Consider the following 21,987-nt stretch of genomic DNA (forward strand, 5'->3'; position numbering starts at 1 on the left):
TTAATGAAATAAAAATACAAAAAAAATATGTTATTTTTGCTCCTTAGGAGAAGCATACTTACCAGAATTAATACATCAGGAGCATTAAGGCAGAGTTCAGCAAGGGCAACACGGGCTTTCTGACCTCCAGAAAGATCTTTCATTTTGATTGTATGTGCATGAGACACTAAACCGAAAGTACCTAATTGTTTCCTGGCCTTCTCATATGGTAAATCAAATAGCCTCATTAAATATTCTGCTGGTGATTCTTCAGCAGTTAAATGTTCTCCAGAGTGCTGATCAAATCGTCCTATTCTCTGTAACACATAAACATTTCATTATTTTAGAAAAATACATAACAAATTTCTAATAAAAATATCAAAGATATTAATATTTTAAAGGCAGATAATGTAAAGCAGTGTAGATGGTTCAATCCAGATGCTGATTTCTGGATTCAACGTTTCCACTACCTACTTTGAACCACTAACTTGTTTGAACTGAAAACGTTTCAACGTTTTCCACTATCTTTGTCCATTATCCATCTACAAAAGGATACATTTGTGGATGGATATCTTTAAAAAGTCTCTTCAAAATTTCAGATTTAAATTTTAATCAGCATAGCTCCCAAAACTATTTAAAAAATTAAGCTTTGAGAATGTTGACTAAACCCATATTTTTTACATGTAAAACATCAAATGGAATTCACATAAGTAATTTTATATGTGGCTTCAAACTAAAAAGTTTTATAAAAAGAAATTTTAATTAATTAATCATTCTAAAATCCATGATAGATACATCAATTTTCTTAACTATTCGTTAATTTAAAAGAAATGTTCTGAGATATATTATTTACCCTTGTCAATTATGCACCATTTATTCTTCTTCAAGTGCTATCTCTGCCTCTATTGTAATTAGCATGGTGGTCTTACTTTTAGAAGATACTGTTTGGAACAGGTCACTTGATGAACATCCAACTAATCTATCAAATTACACAGTCACAATATTCTTCTTCTTTCTATGTATCGTCTTTTTCCTTGGACCCTTCTTTGGGTCCAAGAAAGATCCAAAAGACAGAATATTCTGTCTTTTGTACTATGTGATCAAAATATAACAGCTCACTTTACTTAACTGTTTGCTTGTGCTTTTCTGTTCTCAAAAAGTCAATGTTTGCAACCTGATCTCTCCAAGATATTCTTAAAATCTAGCTGTAGACCCACATCTCAAATGTAAATAGCTTTTCAAGAGATGCAGAATTCAGAGTCCATTTTTCCATTCCGTAAAGAGAACAACAAGGATAGACAAATCATTTCAATAAATAAAATGTCAAATTCAAACCACATAGTACTCTTTTCACTTTAATGAAATTTATTCATGCTTTCTCAATTCTTGCTTTACTTTTGCTGGTATAGTTGTTTGAAGAATTTATGGTTGTGTCAAAATATGAACATTTCTAATCTTTTTAAACAATATTCTCACTTAAGTTGAGAATTTCATTATCACTGGTCTTTTCAAGATTCGGATGAATTTGCATTGAATCTTCCTGAGATTTTGTGTTAATCCATACTCAATGCTTTATTGATTATTCTCCTCATGAAACTAAAGAGATCTCAATAAAACAACAAAAGTTAAATTATTAGCATATACACACAAGTAACTTTTTCTGCCTCCAAGATTTCTTTAAGAATTCCCTCACTTATTCAAATTTTAGTAAAAAAGTAAACTGTTAAGTGTATAGCTGATAAAAGTTTATATAAAGTTTGCAAATAAAAATCTTTCTATTATAAAATGAATAAACTATCTATTTAATTGTTATCACCATCACAATAAAGAAACACAAATAAATTGTGAGAAAACAAAAACAGTAATATATTACACAAGATCGGTAGTATTTAATAAATGATGTAGCCTTGTATTGATAATTACTGGGTCAATCCAAACTAACCTCCCAATATTAAATTAAAATATAATACTGATGTAAACTTTATTTACTTTTTTATAACAAGATCATACCACTTTTAGGGATTTTAAAACAGGGATTATATTATTTTTAGGATATTTCATACTTCTTTGTTTGTTTATTTACCATGTTTCATAATTCCATTTTGCAATTTTTGAGGTTTGTATTTCAATTTTGCATTTTTCAAATTGAGATTTGTACTTTCCATATCCTCCTTGTTTTTTGTTTTTTTTTAAGATATCAAGTTCAGATTAAAACCACATTACTTTTTTATCAAAAAATGTTGTCATACCATTTTTTAGTTAGAGATTATGAAATCCTTACATTTTGTTTTATTTTTTTATAAGAAATAACCACCAAATTATAACTTTTTTCATATCTTAACCTCATACCAATATATACTACTACTTATGCTAATCTTTCACAACTAACTCTATTATCACACTTACAAACACTTCTACACAGTTTTATAAGTAACAAAAGAACTCTCTCTCTCTCTTACTGTGTGTGTGCACACGCAAGTGTGCACACACACAGTAAGAGATGCACATGTATGTATAGATAGCTTATATGTATAGTAATAATGAAACAGAGAACAAAATGTTACACCAACTTCAAAAGTGCATGGATTCATTATAGAGAGATTTTCCCCTAATAATTCAATTACATGGTTAATCTTATATATATGAATTACAAACCAATCTGTGATTTTTTGAAACTTCTCCTTTAGGAGGTTCAAGATCACCAGTTAACAACTTGAGGAAAGTTGATTTTCCAACACCATTTGGTCCAACAATTGCCACTCGAGAATTCATATCGATACCAAAATCAACATCTACAAATAAAAGTTGTTGTCCAGGAAAACCAAAATGAACACCTGAAAAAAATAATTTAATAAAAATTAAAAAAATTTCAGCCATTATCAGTCAAACCTGTCAAGAAAATTAACAATTTTAAACCTAGTACTTAAAATAAGTAGATGAGACAAAATAGCTAAAATTAAGTTAAAATTTGATTAAAAGAAATCTTATCCAGCCATTAACACATTTTCAAGATTTCAAAAAAAATTGAAAACTGTGATTAACCTTACAAAACACAATCACCTTAACTGGAATTAACAGGCTGCCATACAAGAAAAAAATCTGTTAAAATAGCATCCTTTTGTTTTGTTTTTAATTCCTTATAAAAGATTAATTAAAAGATATTATTGGATATTAATAATTCAATAACGAGTAAAACATTTCAGAAAATATTTAAACAATACACACATTATATTGCTTGTAAATAATTTTTCAATAATATGTAAAGTTCTTGTAATTAAATTAATCATTTGGTCTAGGTTAGTAGGATCTGTCTATCTTTTCATCTTTAATGATTGTGTCGCATCAATTCCAAAATGTAATACAATTTTCTAAAATTGTATTAGATTTGGAGTGCTTCCAACACTCATGAGTGATGGAAGCATTTGAAGAGAAACTATATCTAGTCATAAAAATCCATACAGAAAATTATGTAATGTAATGTAATACTCTAATTTGATGGGAAATTGTGAGAGCAGACCTAGTTACAACTAAATTTAAAGCAACTTGTACATTAACAGGATCAAAGAGTCGATCAAAAAAATAAAGAACAGTAAAGTTAAGTATAACTGTTCACAAGATAAATAATTCATAGCTCTTTTTTGAACTAACCTGTTTTTAATAAATATCCAATGTACACAAAATACCTTATTATCTTGTTTCAGTACACCATTACAAAGAGAGTTACCAATTATATTAAGAATTATGTTTTTTTTTATTTTTTATAAACATATTACTTTAACCTAAGACCCTTCAGTGCAGTCAAACAATGTATATAATAAAGGTGGTTTCATGAATTTTAATACATTACAATTTCATGTTTGAAGTATCGAGGGGTCTTTCAAACAATGCTAGCTAGTGTTGTAAATTAAAATTAGCTAGCAATTTTATATAAAAGAAGAATTGCATAACAGTTAGACAGCATGAAGAATTGTTGAAAGAGCTGTGTAATGCCTTTTTTTCACCCAATAAGCTATTTCCCCCCATATTCACCTATCTTACAAGAAAGTTAAAAATAAAAACACATGAACAGTATTTGTATAATTTTTTTTAATGTCATCACAATTTGAAAGCAGTATTATAATTTCTTTAGCTGTAAATATTTTAAGAACTAATTCTTAAAAGCTAGTTTTTAAAACATGTTCTTACCTAATTAATTTTTTTTTTTTTAAATTAATATCTTTTTTTTAGGAAACCATTAACTGCTGTGGTAATCAGAAAAATATGCATTCAACAAGCAGTGAACTGCACCTAGACAATTCTTAATTTCAATGATTTATACAAAGTGGTTAACTGAATGGCTTTGGCCACTGCCATTTTATCTTACTTCATATTCTTTAATTTCCAGAATGCTTCTTCCCAAGTCATTCCAGGTGTGTGTAAGATAGATAATCAATTTGTAAGTGATACAGTTCAAACATCCAAAACCAAAATGTTTTGAATTAAAAGACTGATCAGCAACTACTCTTTAGTAACAATTTTTAGATTTTTAATGTTTGAATTCTTAACATACTTCTTAAAATACTTCATAAAATAGTTCTTGGTAAAAATGTTTAATTTTTTACAGCAAACTATTAACCTATATTAAAATTAGATGGTTAGAAATTTTAATGACTTTCAAGCAAAGTTGTTGTAATATAAAAGAAATTCCTATTACAGTCAACTTAGAGCAGTTCAGGTTTCAATAAAACAGATATTATTAATAATACTAGTGGATTACTTAAGTTTAACTTCGATTAAAAAGCCAATATTTTCTACCATTGAGCTACCTTAACCTCCATTGACAAGTCTAATGCTGAACAAACTAAACTGTCTTAATATTAAAAAAAAAAAATAACTTACTGTGTAACCCTAATATAGGAGGCTGTAGAGGTGGAGGATCAGGGAATGAGAATTTTACAATATACTCTCTAGGTTTTTGCAATAATTCAGTAGGACCGTTTTCATCATCATTCTTTTGCTGCTTTGATTTATTCTTCTCTTGTTTCCGTGTGAGAACTTCCTTTTGTTTCTTTTCCTAAAAGATGAAAAGGAAATGTTAACTGTGTAAATATGATCACATAATAAAACTAAAAACATGTAATATTAACTATATTAACATGAGAAATATAAATATATTACATACAAGATCTCTCAATGCTAATCTCCAATGAATGACCACTTTGTGTCAAACTTAATATAAAAAAGTAAATGATTGGTAGATCATACAAAGGGAAAGGGATTATAGCTATTTATGTATCCCTACAATTGTAAAAACACCCCTTTTTCTTTTGACAAAGTGTTTTCACATTTCAACAGTGTTTTAATAAATTATTTTTAAAGTATCTTTATTCCCCAAGGAATTACAAAAATACCACATTTCTTATTTTTGCCTGACATACTTAATTAACCTTTTTTTAATAATACTAAGAGCATCATCCCAGTTAAAGTCTTCTGTATTTGGGTCGTGTAGCGAATAATAATAAATTTACATTATAGTACTGATTAAAATGGAATTAAAAATTACTGATTTTCATTGAATACTATCAAAAAAATATTAGGGTAATTAATTTCTTTATATTTATATCAGTTTTTAGAGATACTATTGTAGGGGAAAAAGGAAAATCAACTAGTCCTAAACAAATCTGAGGAAGATGATTTTACTTTAGAAAAAAAACAAACAAAAATTATTTTTAAAGTAACATTACTAGGTATGAAAACATATGAAGTAGCTACTTATTATTTTTTAATTATGGATGAATGTGACATATTACAAGTATATGAAAGATGTAAGAAGTGTTACACTGATGGTGAAAAAGACAGTTCTTTTTTTTGTGAGACCTTTGCCAGTGCAAAGGTCTCACAAAAAATATAAACAGAAATAAAATTGGATTACAACAAACAAAATCCGCTAATATAATATGACCTTAGTGAAGCAAATATTTCTGCTTTTTTTAACTATTTTTATTTCACATGTAAAGAAGTAATGAGTGAAACTAACACTAGTTCATTCAGAACATCTATTCTGAGCAAGTAGAAGCGATATAATTAATTTATAAGACAAGTCGATTTAGTGATATACAACCACTACATAAAGCTGAAACACTCTTAGTAAATTGGCTAAAGTAAAGAAGAAAGAAATATTCAGCTAATTTCATATTTAATTTTCTGTGGAACTGGTTTTTTACTAGAATTGTATGTCATCGTGAACTTATATACCTAAAGGAAAAAATACCTGTTTAAGGACACAAATGACTCCATAATAGAGCTTCTATACAATGCAGAATCCCATTTTAAAATGAAAACAATGCAATTTAATTTGATCACAAATAAATCAGAAGGATCTTCATGGAGATCAGACATAACATGTGGTACTAAGTGCTTAATTATTACAACTGTGCAAGAATTTATTTGTTTCATTGTAATATAATGGAAGCTTTTTTCTCTTTTGTATGTGTGTATTTTCTTCCTGTAGAGGATCATCCTGTAAAGAGGAAGATCCAGACCACTCATTCCACCAGAGGTAGGCAGAGGGCCAATACAGGCTGTAACAACACCAACAACTTGTAAGTGATTTTATTACTTTTATTTCATTTTAATGTTTACAGGCTCTTATTAAAGCAAACTGATTTTATTTTAACAACATGCATTTGAGCAAAATTAAAAAAAAAATTATGCTAACCAATAAAAATTATTTAATTCAACATATTAATTGCTGTAAAATATACATCCTGTTTTTTGGAGGGTTTATAACTTATTAATTTTCCATATATTCTCATTTACTGAATAAGGCTGTAGCAGTGTTAAGGAGAAATGAATAGTGAGGAGTGATTTATGCAGGTGATAGTTTTGATCTTAACTGTGTACAGTAAACCTTGCACTTCAAAACCATTTTACTGTTAGTAGCTAAAATTAATTTAATATTCAGAAGGGCATAAAAGAACTGCTGCAGTTGTTCCACAGCCTCCTTCTACTAACAGTCTAGATATGGCGTTATAATAGTTAAGAATACTAATTCTAAGAATATCTAACAGTTAATCTAAGAGTCTACAATATTCATCTAGTCATGAGTAACAGTCAAGTATAATTCCTTCTAAAATTATATGTACTAAAATTTAAATTACTGAATGTGATACACTTACAGGATAAATTACTGATTTGTGAGTACTTTGTACTTGCTGAATGTTAATAAAAATTTAAAATTTTTAATGATAAATCATTCCACTTTTAGATATATTACACTTTTTAGGTCAAAGCATTTTCAATCGCTATGATATCCTAATGATCTTTAGAAGTGACTCTCACTTATAACAAAGTAATTAAATAATAAAACAGCAATTAGTATTGCATTGGATGTAAAGTTAATCTTGAGCTTTGTGTAAATTATTAATATGATTTACCTTTTCTTACATTTGTTAAAGTTTTTCCAAAGCTATGGTGATGATGACAATCCTAGTGATTTATACTATATTAAGAATTTATGTATAACAAAACCACTTTACAATTATGTATTATATTTAAGGCACTTACTGCTGCTTTCTTTGATTGTCCAGATGCTTTAAGTTCCTTAATTCGTTTCTCTTGCTTTTCATATTCCTTCATCATTTCTTTGCATTTCTGTACATACATTTTTTTAAACATAGAATAATTTCCTTTATAATAATGGAGTTTTTGTTGATCTAAATGTATTATTTCATTGCAGACGTTATCCAAGAAACTTTGGTCATGAGATACAATAAGTAATGTCTTCTTCCAACCTTGCAGATAGCTGTAAAATAAAAATAAAATTAGCTTTTTATTGATATTTAGGCATCGCTCTTTTAAATTTTATTAACACCTTACTGAATAATGTTTCCTTATTAAAGGAACAACACCAATCAAAACTAAATAAATCTAAAATAACTTATTAACTGTTTCCATCATGTTATATTATTTCTCAAGTATTAAAATAAAATAATATGGAAGCATTAATGTACTAAAGCCGTCCAAGCAAAAGTTAGGTTTGACACAACTTCATATGTTTTTTTCCATACATAAAGAAGTAACTTATATCTATATCTGTATACAGATCAAATAAATTCTTTCAAATGTTCCAAGATATAAATGAAATGAAATTTTGATAATTTGTCGAAATTGTTTTCTTTTTTGAAAAAATTTTATTATGGACCATTTCATTACATCCATTTTATTATAGACGAATACGTGAATTCTAGTGTTAGTACTATTCAATAATATCCAATACTGATTCCAGTATTGGTCAGCAGAATTTGCATATTTGTCCATAATATATTTCAAAATTTTCGAATTAACAAAATAATAAATAAACATGTTTTAAGGTAATTACAGAATTTAATTACAACTGAAAATGCGGAATCCTGAGAAAATTGATTCTTGGAATTAATATCGTAAGTTTAACTTATTTATTTACTGTATTTTGGTGGTTTATATTTCATTTAATAATAAACTGTGTTAGCCAGTGGTCAATATATATTGTAGTAACAACTCCAGTATAGCAAGCCTGAATAATGGATTCTACTAATTATTATGAAAGTAATAATTAGTATAATAATTGGAAGAATCCAGAAAGGGTCAAAAAGAAGAACTCTTTTTGTAAAGTATAGGTCCGTTTAACAATCATCCTTTGTTAACTGCCCGCTAACATACAATGAACACCTGCTGTACGGTGAGAAGAGATCAGGTTTGGAATTCATGGGAACAAAAGCCTCAGTCAACTGTTCTCATGCTTTGACTTGGATCTGGTCCAGTATGTAAAGGGGATAGAAGTATAAATAGCCCAGTAAGACCAGCTAAAAGAAGAGTTCTATTAGAACCAGTCTGCGAGGCGTTACAGCGTCGGTCCTGCAAGGGCGGTTCTGTGAGGAGTCCAGTGACGAGAGGCTGCAAGTTGTGTGGAATCATGTGGGTTTGGAAGAGTTCTACAAACCAGTCTAGCAAGACGTAAAACGGCGGTCCAGCATGGAGTCATAGATGTAATCTGCGAGACATCAGTCCAGTGAGGAGAGTATCCAGTTCGATACGATTAAGGTGATGCCACGAGTAATTCCAGTAACCAAAAAATGCTATTGGTGAGTTACAGTTAAACTATAAATATACAAGTGAAAAAAGTAATGCAATAGACTTCATTCATAAACTGTTAGATAGTAGACAGAAAGAGTAAAAGAAGATCCTGAAATTAGTTTGCAAGTGACATAAAAGTATATGACAAAACTTTAAAATGATTGAGCAACTAAGAAATTCACTGCTAAATTAGGAAAAATTATTTTTAAAGGAAATGTTGGATTGTTACTTGAGTTTAAAATCAGGATCTGATGTTTTAAAGAATGAATCTTTTTTAGATTTAAAAAAAAATAAAATAAATATTCTTAATGCTGAAACATTAAATTTTCTACTAATGAAACTGAAAATATTGGTTCACAGTTTTATTAAAACTTAATTGCCAAATTCATATTAAGATTCTTTAATTTAAACTACAATACTTTTCTTGAAATTACAGAATAAATAAAATAACAATTACATCAGTTCATTTGAAATCTTGATTTATGAAAGTTATAACATGTCCAATTAGAAATGCTCAACTATAACTTTATTCTTAATTATAACAACAGCCTTATAGTATAAATATTAGAAAAAATAAAAATTATGTTTTAAATATCATTTACAAATTACAATGTAATTCTACAGAATGTTTTTTCACTGCTAAACACTTTTGTACAGTACATATGAATATTAAAACTATGTTGCAATGAAATCTTTTAACTCGCCATCTATGCTTTATTATTTTTATAAAAACAAATAACTTACAGAATTTTTTATCATAATCAAGTTTTTAAACTTGAATCTGATAAAAAATTACAACATAGGTTGATTATTGTGTTTTAGTTTTTATGTTCTACTGAAAACTGAAAGTAAAAATTACTGTCAAGCTTACTTGTCAAGCCAAATGACAGCATTTAAATCAAGATGATTTGTAGGTTCATCCAACAAAAGTAATGTGGGTTCAACAAACAATGCTCTAGCTAAAGAAACTCTCATTCTCCATCCACCAGAAAAATTTTTAGTTGCACGATCCTGCATTGATCTAGAAAATCCTAAACCAGCCAAAATCCGTCTAGCTCGAGGTTCTGCTGAATCAGCACCAATGGCCTTTAATTCTTCATACACCTGAAAAAATAAATATATTATTAATAAATCTACCAAACATTCCTTAAGATACCAGTTTTTATTTATTAACCAGTAGGGAATAATCAAATGTTGAAAAAAACATTGCAATTTCATATATTTTAATTCTTTATCCATGATTAGACATGAAAAAAAGAAGTTTTTCAAAAGAAGAAATTTATTCAGTTCACATTTCTAATTTTGTAGCATTTTTTTTGATGAGTTGAAATTACAGATTCTTTGCAGTTGAACCATTCACACATCCCACTTAAAGTATCATGTAAAATTAGCTTATAACTTAAATTACAATTGCTACTTTTCAACAATATTCGTTTAAACAGAACTTCAATATGACATACCCAAAATGCTGAATTGATCACAGGATAGTCTTAAATGAAATAATTTTAATTATAAAGAATTACAAAAAATGAAGATCTGTGATGGCAACAAAATCTATATTCTAGATCTCGGAAACATTTAAAGAAAATCAAATCAAAATAATCTGCTTTTATTGAGTTAACCAATTCCATGACAAGTGGTCACTTCATCTCAAGAGGACCAGGGATCCCCAGTCGACCATCTCCAAACTTGGAGATAGCATTTATTAAAACCACAAAAAATATCCCAGCAAAATTTGATGGAACATTTTTTGTGATATTAAATGCCATTTCACTAAATTGTAGCTCTACATCTGCTATTGCTAATTTTCTTTGATCTCTTGAAAAAAGAATACTTACTGGTAGTTCGTGCGTACATTCAAAACATTTTAACTTTGATTTATAATCCTGAAGGCAATAATAAAGCTATAGGTTTGAGTTTTAATATTATTGGTTAAAATTTTATGCTGAATTCAAATATGTTATTCACAAGTTTCTTTTAGCACCTGATTTTGAGATATAGCAGCTGAAATTCAGCTAGAAAGTTGTGACATTTTGTGAGTCAAAGTTTGAGTTAATATAATTCCTTATCTAGTACTTTAATTGGAACGAGACTCTGTAACCTGAAAAAGGGCATAAATATGTGTAACATCCTAAAGTTTGAAAGCAACTGGAGGCTTATATCAGGAGATATTCTTTATCAAATTTGCTAACAATTTTTAGCAAGATTTTTGACCTACCTTTGAAAGCATATATCTCAGGTATACCTTCTTAGATTTTCTTAGTTTTGTAATAGTTAGAAAGAGCAACTTTTAAACTACAAAAATCCATGCAGTTTGTTTTTTGACCCATAGTTTATAAGTGGCAGAAAAAATAGTTAAAAGACAATGCATCTTTCACACAGGAAGCAAGTTTTCCATAATGTTTATGAATTAAATTAATACTTTCTATTAGAAAGTAACTTTTTATTAAGTAATAATATCATCCATTTTGCTGTCTGTTAATACAAAGTTGTTAACTATAATAGCTGTACCTTGTCTCTTATTGAATGCAGAGGAGACAGTTTCAACTAATTATATCTGTTACGGCAAGCACAATTTTTAAAAATATTTATTACATATGCACAAAAAACTAAAATCATAAACAAAATGAAATATAGTCGTAGTAGTAATAATAGAGTACAATAAAATATTACAATATTATAGAACACAGTAGCTCCAAAATAAAATAAAAATATCTAAAGTAGTCAGAAACATTTTTAGCATAATTCTTTTTATGCATACATATCCATTAAAATGGATGTATTCTGGATACATATATTGTTGTCCTGATGATGATGTTGATTGTGCTTCAAGAGTAGCAAAAATGTGCTGCTCTGAATCCAGCAAGTGTCCTTTCTAGAGGGCCAATGATAAGATTGAGCTACACCATGAGGGTGCATAAAACTAATGAGAGAGGTCTTCAAAAGATATATCACATATATTTCCAATCCACCAAGTATTGTCAAAACACGCAAGCCACATATTCACCTGGTTGTAAGATAGTAAATGATATGCTCTGAGTAGTACTATCAGTCTCATAAACATCAGCTTCAAATACTAAAGTATCTTTTGAGACTCTGATGACTTGGAGAGATTCTGCTAACCAGCAGTTAACAAAGTTAACTAATGGTTCTCTCTGGTTCCAGCAATTGTGTGACCACTACTAAACTGGCTTTCCTGTTCAGGTCAGATTCTCTTAACTTCTCTTGGAATAAAAAAAAACCTGATTCCAGGCAATTTTCTTTACAAAATTCAAATAAGTCAATTGGTGTCAATATCTGGTTTTCTATAGGTCGCTGAAGACTGGCACAATCGTTTTGTAGTACCTCCAATTCCACCACAAGGTGATTTTTCATGGCTAGTACCAAAGAAGTTCCATTCAGCTGTTATCCCAAAATCTTCTTCATGTGCACAAATTGATAAAATTCTTGTACTGAGCAGCTGAATCATCACTGAAGTAGTGTATATACTTTATTTCAGTCACTGTCTTCAAGTATTTGACCAGTTCAGTCAAAAATATATTAACAGTAATGATATCATGGCACAGACAATCACTGACCATGCAAATGCTAAGATTCTGAAGCTTGCTTTTATTGTAATAAACCATGAATGGATTCAGTGTAGCTTGGCTGTTTTCCCAATGGAATCCCTGTCTTGCACAACAAACAAATACTTCTCAGCAAAATCCATCAGAATAATGGTAGGATTATCCTTTAAATTTTCCTTCAGTTGTTTTAAGTATGAACTTTGATGTTTTGAAACAAAATGGTGACTAGTTAGGCAAAAAGCTTTAAGGAAAGCTCTTCAATCAAATTTTCCAGTCACCTGTTGTGTCTCTGTCCGTATGAATCCATTGCTTATATTTTATTAGTTCCTCCAAGTCATAATCTTTAAGCTCATCTCATAAATAGGACTCTAATCCAGTTTTTCCAGGATACTGTTCACAATGTTGTAGCATGCAATCCTTACATTCTAAGCTGCAGACAGTTTTCTCAATCAATACCTTGTAGTCATCCTTGTTGGATATTGCAGCTATCATAAGCTTAACATTTTTATAAATGGTACAAACACAAACTGAATGTGTGCCAGCAGCACCAACTGTAATGCATCACTTTGGACTAAGTACACAGAATTTTGAGAAACCAATTTCACGGCCATAATGTGTGCAGTAAGCTATGAAAATCTCTTTTAAATTATACAGAAGTAGACATTTCTGCATGTGGACTTTTCACCGCTGATCCTAACTGAAACAAAATCTTTCTTTCCTGGATGAATTTTCCAGGAAATTCAAAATCTTCAAAAAATTTGAGGACCTACTGTCTAATATTACCCTTCAATTTTTCCTTTTTTTTCTGGTATCACCAAAATACCAACTTCAGATTTGAGCTTCTTGAATGCTTTCTCAATACTCCAGCTACTGGGTGCCAATGTCAAAAACTGAACTTGTTGTGGGCGAGCTCAGATCAAATGTTTGACTTTGAGTTCTTCAATTAATATATCCAGACCTTTACATCCTTGCTTCCTGTTTATTCTTTAATGTATGCATTATATCAGTAACACTCAAAACATCAGCAAATGCTGCTGTAGTAGCAATAGCTTGTGCTCTCATTACCTTCTGCTTCAGGTAGCCTTTTGAATCCCGTTTGCTGACATATTTAAACTTCAAAGAAGAGATTCTAAGTGGTGACAGTGAGGCATCCATTCTTCCAGAAGCCTCTAGTATTATCACATCACTAGATTTTGATTCTAGTTGATCATCCTTTGGTTGAATCTCTCTTTGAGCCAATTCTGGTCTGAACTTGTTCTTTCCTGGATGAATTTTCCTGGTTTGAACTTTTCTTCTGGTTTTGGTTAACTTTTGTTCTGGTTTAAAGTCATAATTTGTTAAAGCTTTTAATCGATCAGCAGAATTAATATCAATAGACCATAATCCTTTTCTAGCTTTGTGCGACTCTTTTCCAAATGGATTATAGTAGCCCTGTAGACATTCAAACTTCATCAGCAAGACAGCTTTATGATAGGAACATATGTCAGCATCTTCATTAAAGCTAATTCCAGATTGCGACTGCAGATCAATGGACAAAAGTTCTTTGTCCATTGCAGATACTTCTTCATGGGCAACAAAAAAATGTTCTTCAATAATTAAATGTTAAAGAATTGTGGCATTTAGAGCCATCAGGCTTGCCAACATGGCAGGGACCAAGAACTTCCCTCATGTTTAAAACAATTCAAAACACAGTTAATAAAATATCAATAAATCACAACTGATTATAGAAGTTATTCACTAACAACTATGCTAATTCATAAAATGTTGATGCTTATATACCTTTCTTTAATATAAAGAACATTCTAGAAGAAATTGAATTTACCAGAACATTCTAGAACATTTTAGAAAATGGATTTTTTCAAATCAGTCTAGAAAGTACTACAATGGTCCAAAATTTTCTGCAACACTGAAAATTTTTTCAAGATATTGTAAATTTTAGAACATTCTTTAGATCTAATAATATTCTGAAGCATTGAATGTTTTTCCATCTTCAGCTGTTTTAGTTAACTAGAAGTGTCCATAGATTAAAAATCTGTCACATAGAAAAGATTAATTATCTTGAAAAGCTTTCTTCTTAATTACTATAATATACGGGTTAAAAAACAAAATGCATGGATTATGCTATTTAAAAGCTGCCCTTTCCACCTATTTTAAAACTAACAAAATCTGAGAACGTATATTGAGATATAAGCCTTCGAAGATGGGCCAAAAATCATGATAAAAACTTTTTGACCAAATATGGTGATTTCTCTGAGATAAGATTCCAATTGCTTTGAAACTGCAGGATCCTGCAAATAATTATTCCCTCTTTCAAATTTCAAAGTCTCATTCCGATTACAGAATTAAATAAGGAAATATATAAGCTAAAACTTAACATCCAAAATGTTGTGACAAATTTTTGGCTGAATTTCAGCTGCTATACTCAAAACCGGGTTCCAAAAGAAACTTGTGACTAACATATTTGGATATAGCATAAAAGGTTAACCAACAATACCAAAATTTGAATCTGAATCATTATTATTGCCATCAAAATTGTTAGTCAAAGATAACAATTTTTACATGTGTCCACAAACCTTTAAGTACTTTTCTCAAGAGGCCACAAAAAAATCAGCCATAGCAAATAAAGAGCTACAATTTGATAAAATGGCATTTCAGACCATGGGGAACCTCCACCAAAAATTTGATATTTGAAGATGGTCAACTGGAGAAGATTTTCAAAACTGGACCACCTGACATGGAATGACCCAAAAGATTCAAGATGTGTAATAAATAAGCAGATATATTTTTATTCCTTTAGGATTAGTTTTCTATTAAGATACATTAATAAAACAGAGTAAAGGGCAGTATGATGATAAAATAGAATTTCTTAAAATTCAAAAAACCTGAATTCTCTCAGAAAGAAGAATTTTGAAAAATTAGATATATGTGTAGGAAGGATACATAAACTAATGCTATGTTTAAGATATATAAATTTGAGTTTTATCAACATTTTAGTACATAACAGAAGTTTAATCTTAGTGGATAATCTTATAAGCAGACTAATGGGTTGAAATGAGGTTATGAGAGTAGTGCAGCAGAAAAAGTTAGCTATTTTTCATTGATAAGTTAAAATATTCATTGATTAACATACACAATTTAAATTTGTATTAGTTTACAGATATATTACCTCTTTTAATCTCTCTTGGACACTCATATCACCTTTTTCTTGTAATGCTTCTAAGTCTTTACATTCATTTAACAATTTAGTACGTTTTACGTCTGCTTTTAGAACAGATTCAACCGCTGTGTTATCATCGGCAACAACTTCTTGCTCACAATACAATATATCAATTCCTGGAGGTATTGAAAATGCACGTGATGCAACGTGACGAAGTAAAGTTGTTTTACCATGGCTGTAAACATAAGATTCATAAATATCTGAGATACTGTGACAATTAACAAGTTTTTGGGCATTCAGAAGAGAATTTCTTCTGCTGATTCATAAATAACAATTTAACCTACTCTTAGGATGTACACTCAAGAGTAAAATGTATTACTTTTGCAAGTTAAATTATTGAATGACCAACAGAAAAAAAATGCAAAACCAGTACAACTTTACTTGCATCAGTTAATTAATAACTCGATCACAACCCACCAGTATAAAAGAAAAAAAAAATAGTTTGAACATAGGTGAACATTGGTTTTGTGAGATAATCACCAAACACAATACCGTTGAATAAATAAACTCTCTCTTTTTCTGGTTAGCTTCCAGAATCACCGTAAAGTAATACTTCAGAGGATGAATGAGGATGATATATGAGTGTAAATGAAGTGTAGCCTTGTACTGTCTGAGGTCGACCATTCCTGAGATGTGTGGTTAAATGAAACCTAGCCACCACAGAACACCGGTAACCACGATCTAGTATTCAAATCCATATGAAAGTAATTTTACTAGATTTGAACCTTAGAACTCTTGACTTCAAAACCAGCTGATTTGCGATGATGAGTTTAACCACTATACCAACCTGTGGGTCTGAATAAATAAACTGGACTGCTTTAACTGTACATTGCTCTAAATCAGTAAATGGGACATTACATCAAACACAAATGCAACAAACAGTCTTCTATAGAACAAATTAATTACCTCACATACATATTACAACTCAAAATTTTGATATTCTGAAAATAAAAACAAAAACACCAACTCTAATTGAACAATTTTTTTACTATATTCTAGCTTGTCTTAAAAAAGAATAAACAACCACTTGCAACAATACCAACTGATGCCAGGGTAAAAAAAATCAACAGCACCAATCACTAATTTTGGTGACAAGAGAGATTTTAAAGCATCATGGCACGAGTTAAAAAAACTATAATTAAAAAATTTGGTTAGGTTTTTTGTTTAAAAGGCTGAAGTTATTAATTATTTTTACCGCTTTCATTGAAAACATAACAAAAATTTAAACATAAATTATTGAGATTATTTAAATAAATTACACACTTTAAAACTACTTAAGCAATGCTGTATTCAGATATTTTTAATTTTTTCCTTACATTGTTTTACAAACCCACTTCTGAATAATATTCCAACAAAACATTTCGATATGAAATCCTGATGATTTGAAAAATCATGAAGAAGATTATTAATATACAGGATGATCATAAATTATTCAGTGTATTTTAGGTGTTAATAAAAAGATAACAAAGAAATGTGCAAATTACATGATGTCTTATAGTTGAACAAGGCATTTGAAATGGTTAAGTTTACAACATTTATTAACTTTTAACAAGTTCCATATGAGCTTTTTTTGTGGCACATAAAATGTCTTGGAGGACATTGAATTTCATGCCACACACTATGATGAATATCTGGAGTTATTCCATTAATTACACCTTTGATTCTTCTTATTATTTTACTTATGTTGACAACCTTTGCTGTAAATGTCCTGTCTTTCACAAACCCACAAGGATCCATGATGGACCATTTCCCTGGGGGAAATTGCCCATCATGGCCAATCTAACTTTGAGGATATAGTCCGTAACACGTAAACCCTGGTGTGGTGGTGTGCCATCTTGTTGGAAGTAAATGTTGGATTGCTGATGTTCAATCTGTGATACTGCATACTCCTGTTAAGATAACTAGCACTAGTTGGCTCAACAAAGAAGAATGGTTCGATCACTTCACAAGCAGTCAACACATAACAAATGTTAATTTTCAAGCCATTATGTTGTGTTTGTCGAACAGCATACTCATGCTGTTATCAGATTTGGAGTGGCAAGAACACTCGTTCTTGCCACTCCAAATCTGATAATTATGACTGTTAACATGACCAGAAACACGGCAGCTTGCTTCGTCAGAGATTACTTTTTCTGAAAAATTTATTTTATCAAGAAAGTCTACAGCAAAATTATAACAGTGATTTATCATCATCTACAACTACATGCATCATTTGAATTTTGTATGCATGAAGTTTTAGATACTTGTGTTGAACCTTCACAATTGTTGACTGCAGTATTTCCAGTTTTAAACTTGTACAACGAGTCGATTTACCTGGGCTTCACTGAGAAGTTTTTCTTACTCTATCCACAACTTCTTCAAAGACAGGAGGTCTTCCACCATCTTTTTTGTGTACTATACTCGCTATATCCTTAAACTGCAGATACCAACATTTAATAGAGACGTTATTAGAAGGATCATGGATCTAAAATAAATGAAGCATCTATGAAAAATAGTAACAAATATGTTTTCATGAAACCATAGTACAGTAGTTACAATATGCTTTCACGAAACCATAGTTCACACATTGCTTTCTTGCTTTCTTCTGCATGGTAGCCACTGCTGACCTGATGATTACACTGCACATTTACTCAAAGTCATCAGTAATTCAGGACTAATCTTTGGAAAAAAGTAACACATAATACATTGATCTGTTCATTTTTTATTAACCCCTAAAATGCGCTGAATAACTTATGTTCAGTCTGTATAATACTCATAATTTTTGTTTAAAAAAAAAAAGTGAAAAATTACACTAAGTAAGATATGACAAAAGTGAATTTGTATATAATTTCATTATACGTAAAACATGTTATTCATAAAACTGCAATGGATTAGATACATTTTGTTATTATAATATCCACACTAACCTAAGATGACATATGGATTCAAGTGAACAACTGCTACGTAATGAAAAATTACTACTTTCATAATCAGTTTTCAAAAGTAGTTAGTGTATTTTAAATATCTGAAAACTGTTTTATGATTCCCTCAATAGATAAAATTATTTAATATTTAATGAGTATAAATACAGACTTTTTAACATACTTCAAAAAGGAGGAAAGGTTCTCAATTCTTTAGTAAGTTCAAATATTACTCTTGATCAAATTATTAGATTAACCTAATTAACTATTTTTAGAGGAATTCCTCTGGTGGTTCTGTTATATGTATTGACGAGGTAACTTCAGTGAAAAATCTTTAAACAAAAAATTTCTCTGTTTTTACAAAGACTATATGATATTTTTCTTTTTTTCTCAATATTGGTGCTTAGTATTGAAACTATTAAAGTTAATGATATACAGAATGATGTAATTTTTACAATCACACTATTTTCATGAAAAAAGTAAATAAAATTGGTTAAAGATAATATAACAAATGCCCTGCATTTAAATGCAGGGTTGGCTTAGTTCAATCTTTGCAGCTGTTTTTTTTTTGTCTTTTCTCTGTATTCCTTTTTATAGTTTTATCATAAAACTTTTGCATTTCTTAAGAAAAAGGTTTTTTTAAAAGGCTAAGACAGAACAGCTTTATTCTACAATGTCTTTTGTTAAGTCTAGCCATACTTTAAATAAAAATGAAACAAAAAAACAATACTTTTTCCAATTATTTTTTAAACTGAAACTATTTTTAACTGAGATTGATGTTGGTTTTAATTATGCATAAATTTCTGAAAAGTCAAAATTTAAAGAATAATTGAAAAATTGTTGTTTTCCAATTTCTGTTGTTTTTCTGCTTTATTTCAAAGCAATTCTGTTTTATTTCTGTTATGCGGTACTCCAGTATTAAGAATTTTAAACAGTTTCTGCCTAAAACTACCAAGTCCCTAAAATTGCTTTAATTATGACAGTACTTCAAGGGTTTTATTAAAAGATAATCTACAGTAAATCAATTAATGGATAATTTGTTAATATATGCTCACTCCCAGTTAAACTTTGATGTATTACAATTGTCAACTTACCCATTAGGTCCAACAAGTCCATATCTACGACCATGAGCAATTAACAAATTTGCATTAACGAATAAATCATTTCCTTTGGCTGAAATACTGAAGTTTTCAACCTAAAAATAAAGATATGAATTATAAATAAAATTTTTAATATTTATAATATTTGTAGTTATAAACACAAACATGTGCACAAGTACATGCGTGCGTGCATGCACACATACCAAAAAAATAAGTTTAATTTAAGAGAAGTAGTTTTAATCAACTATTAAAAGTCTATTAAGTATTCAAAAATATTTCCATGACAAGTTTAGTATGTTCATCATCTACTTCATTCTACTTACTTATTATCCTTATAAAATTTTCTGCATATTATCAAGAAAATAAATACAGTGATATTAGAAATATTTCTTAAGAATGATATTCAACACAATAATAAATTCCTCTAGAATGATCAACATTCCCAGCAGATCTTCTACGAAATCAATATAAAAGTCTTACTGATATAACAATATCCTGGATAATGACAAATCCCTCAACTGTATTTTGACTGTCTATGTAACAGCAGTAATATGTATTATTGTAAATTGTTTACAGTTTTGTGGACACAAGTATGTAAATGAGTTCGCATTTACTGAAATCAGTTTGTTTCCATGTTTAATAAATCCAGTACCTACACCCTAGTATATAACTTTTAAACTAACTTAAATTTGCATATAGCAGTCAGCAATGTCAGCTTATTTAATACATACAACTAATTGACTGTGATCTTTAAAAATTAGTGTACTTAGCTCAGAAATGTGCATTAAGTTCAAACATCACTCTCTGATCATTTTCTAGCAGCAATGACATCTTGTTTAACACTATTAATTGTGTGATACAATAATATCTAAAACTGCTAATGCCATTTCATTATCGATGGCTTAGATTAATTTGAACTAAAATAATGGTATAACTTGCTTAATGACTGTTTTTTTTCATTCTTTACTTGGTCTGCTCTTGCCTGCAGTAGTTAACATTTAACAGCTTTTTTACATTACATTACCGGTATCTTTTACCTGATTTGTATTTTGAGATTTTTATTTTCTACAAATTTATCTCTATTTTACTGTTAATTTAATATGTAATATATTATACTGGGCAACAATGCAAAAGTGCTATCTGCCTAGAAAAACCCACAAAAAAAAAATGGTATCAACTTGTTGCTTTAAGTAAACAAATTATTCTGCCATAAAAATGTAATATCATTCTAAAAATTGACACAAGATATAAATAAAGCAACAAATAAAAGCTGATAAAAATATGGTTTTGACAAAAAACAAATTTCTGACGAGAAGGAAGGAAAATGAAGATATACCTCCTATGAATGAAGCAGATCTCCAATGAAAACATACAACATTGTAGTTATTGTTCAAAAATGACATTTATTTCTTCATCAGAGGATCAATTTCTCTTCTTAGGAAATTGATGCCACTATCTCAAAATGACTTTGTGAAAAGTATACATTAAATATTTTTACTTTGTGCTAACAAACAACAAAATTCATTAAATGTTAAATAATAATTTTAAGGATATCAATACATGCCACTTGTTTTCAATCAATGACTGGCATGACATTACTTTCTTAAGAGTTCAAGAGGAAAGTAATCCCTTAACCATAAATAATGTAAATTCAGGATGTGAATCCGTAATACAGAAGAATTTAAATAAATAAAACATTCCAAAAGAATATTTAAATGAAATATGAAGATATCTGACCTTTTATTTAAATAAAAATGGCAGCAGGTAATCAGAAGCAAGTCAAAATTTAGATGAGATAGAATAAATATGTTCCACTACTACACCTGCAGTTCTTACCAAAAAGGTCTGAACAATTTTCAGTCCATTTTATGAAGATTTAACAACAGTGTATGTAAAAAAAATGAAGTTTTTTTTTTGTGAAAATGGGAAAATCAAAATTGTTTTAAGATTTTTTTTTTATCAAGAATTAAGTCCTTGTCACCAATCTTATAAGAAAACATTTTCTGATTAATTAGTTTAAATAAAATATAAGTGTAAAAAGAGAATTTTAGTTATCTGATGAGATTGAAATAATGTTTTGAATTACCAGAATGAAAAGAGATTGAAATCTACAGAAAGTAAGTAGTTTAATT

General features: G+C 29.4%; 1 protein-coding gene across 2 annotated transcripts in view; it reads right to left on the reverse strand.

Annotated features, from left to right (window-relative positions):
* Positions 1–21,987, reverse strand: part of LOC142328244 (ATP-binding cassette sub-family F member 1) — a 55,562-nt gene that overhangs the window by 13,935 nt on the left and 19,640 nt on the right. For both annotated transcript variants that reach the window (XM_075371885.1, XM_075371883.1), the window contains exons 5-11: positions 19,850–19,950; positions 15,805–16,030; positions 9,944–10,176; positions 7,525–7,762; positions 4,858–5,032; positions 2,635–2,813; positions 63–296 (exon numbers count right to left, since the gene is read on the reverse strand). In XM_075371885.1, the coding sequence (XP_075228000.1) occupies positions 63–296; positions 2,635–2,813; positions 4,858–5,032; positions 7,525–7,762; positions 9,944–10,176; positions 15,805–16,030; positions 19,850–19,950 (1,386 nt within the window). The remainder of the gene's footprint in view (positions 1–62; positions 297–2,634; positions 2,814–4,857; positions 5,033–7,524; positions 7,763–9,943; positions 10,177–15,804; positions 16,031–19,849; positions 19,951–21,987) is intronic.

Source organism: Lycorma delicatula, chromosome 7 (assembly GCF_047948215.1).
Source record: "Lycorma delicatula isolate Av1 chromosome 7, ASM4794821v1, whole genome shotgun sequence".
Classification (NCBI taxonomy): Eukaryota; Metazoa; Arthropoda; class Insecta; order Hemiptera; family Fulgoridae; genus Lycorma; species Lycorma delicatula.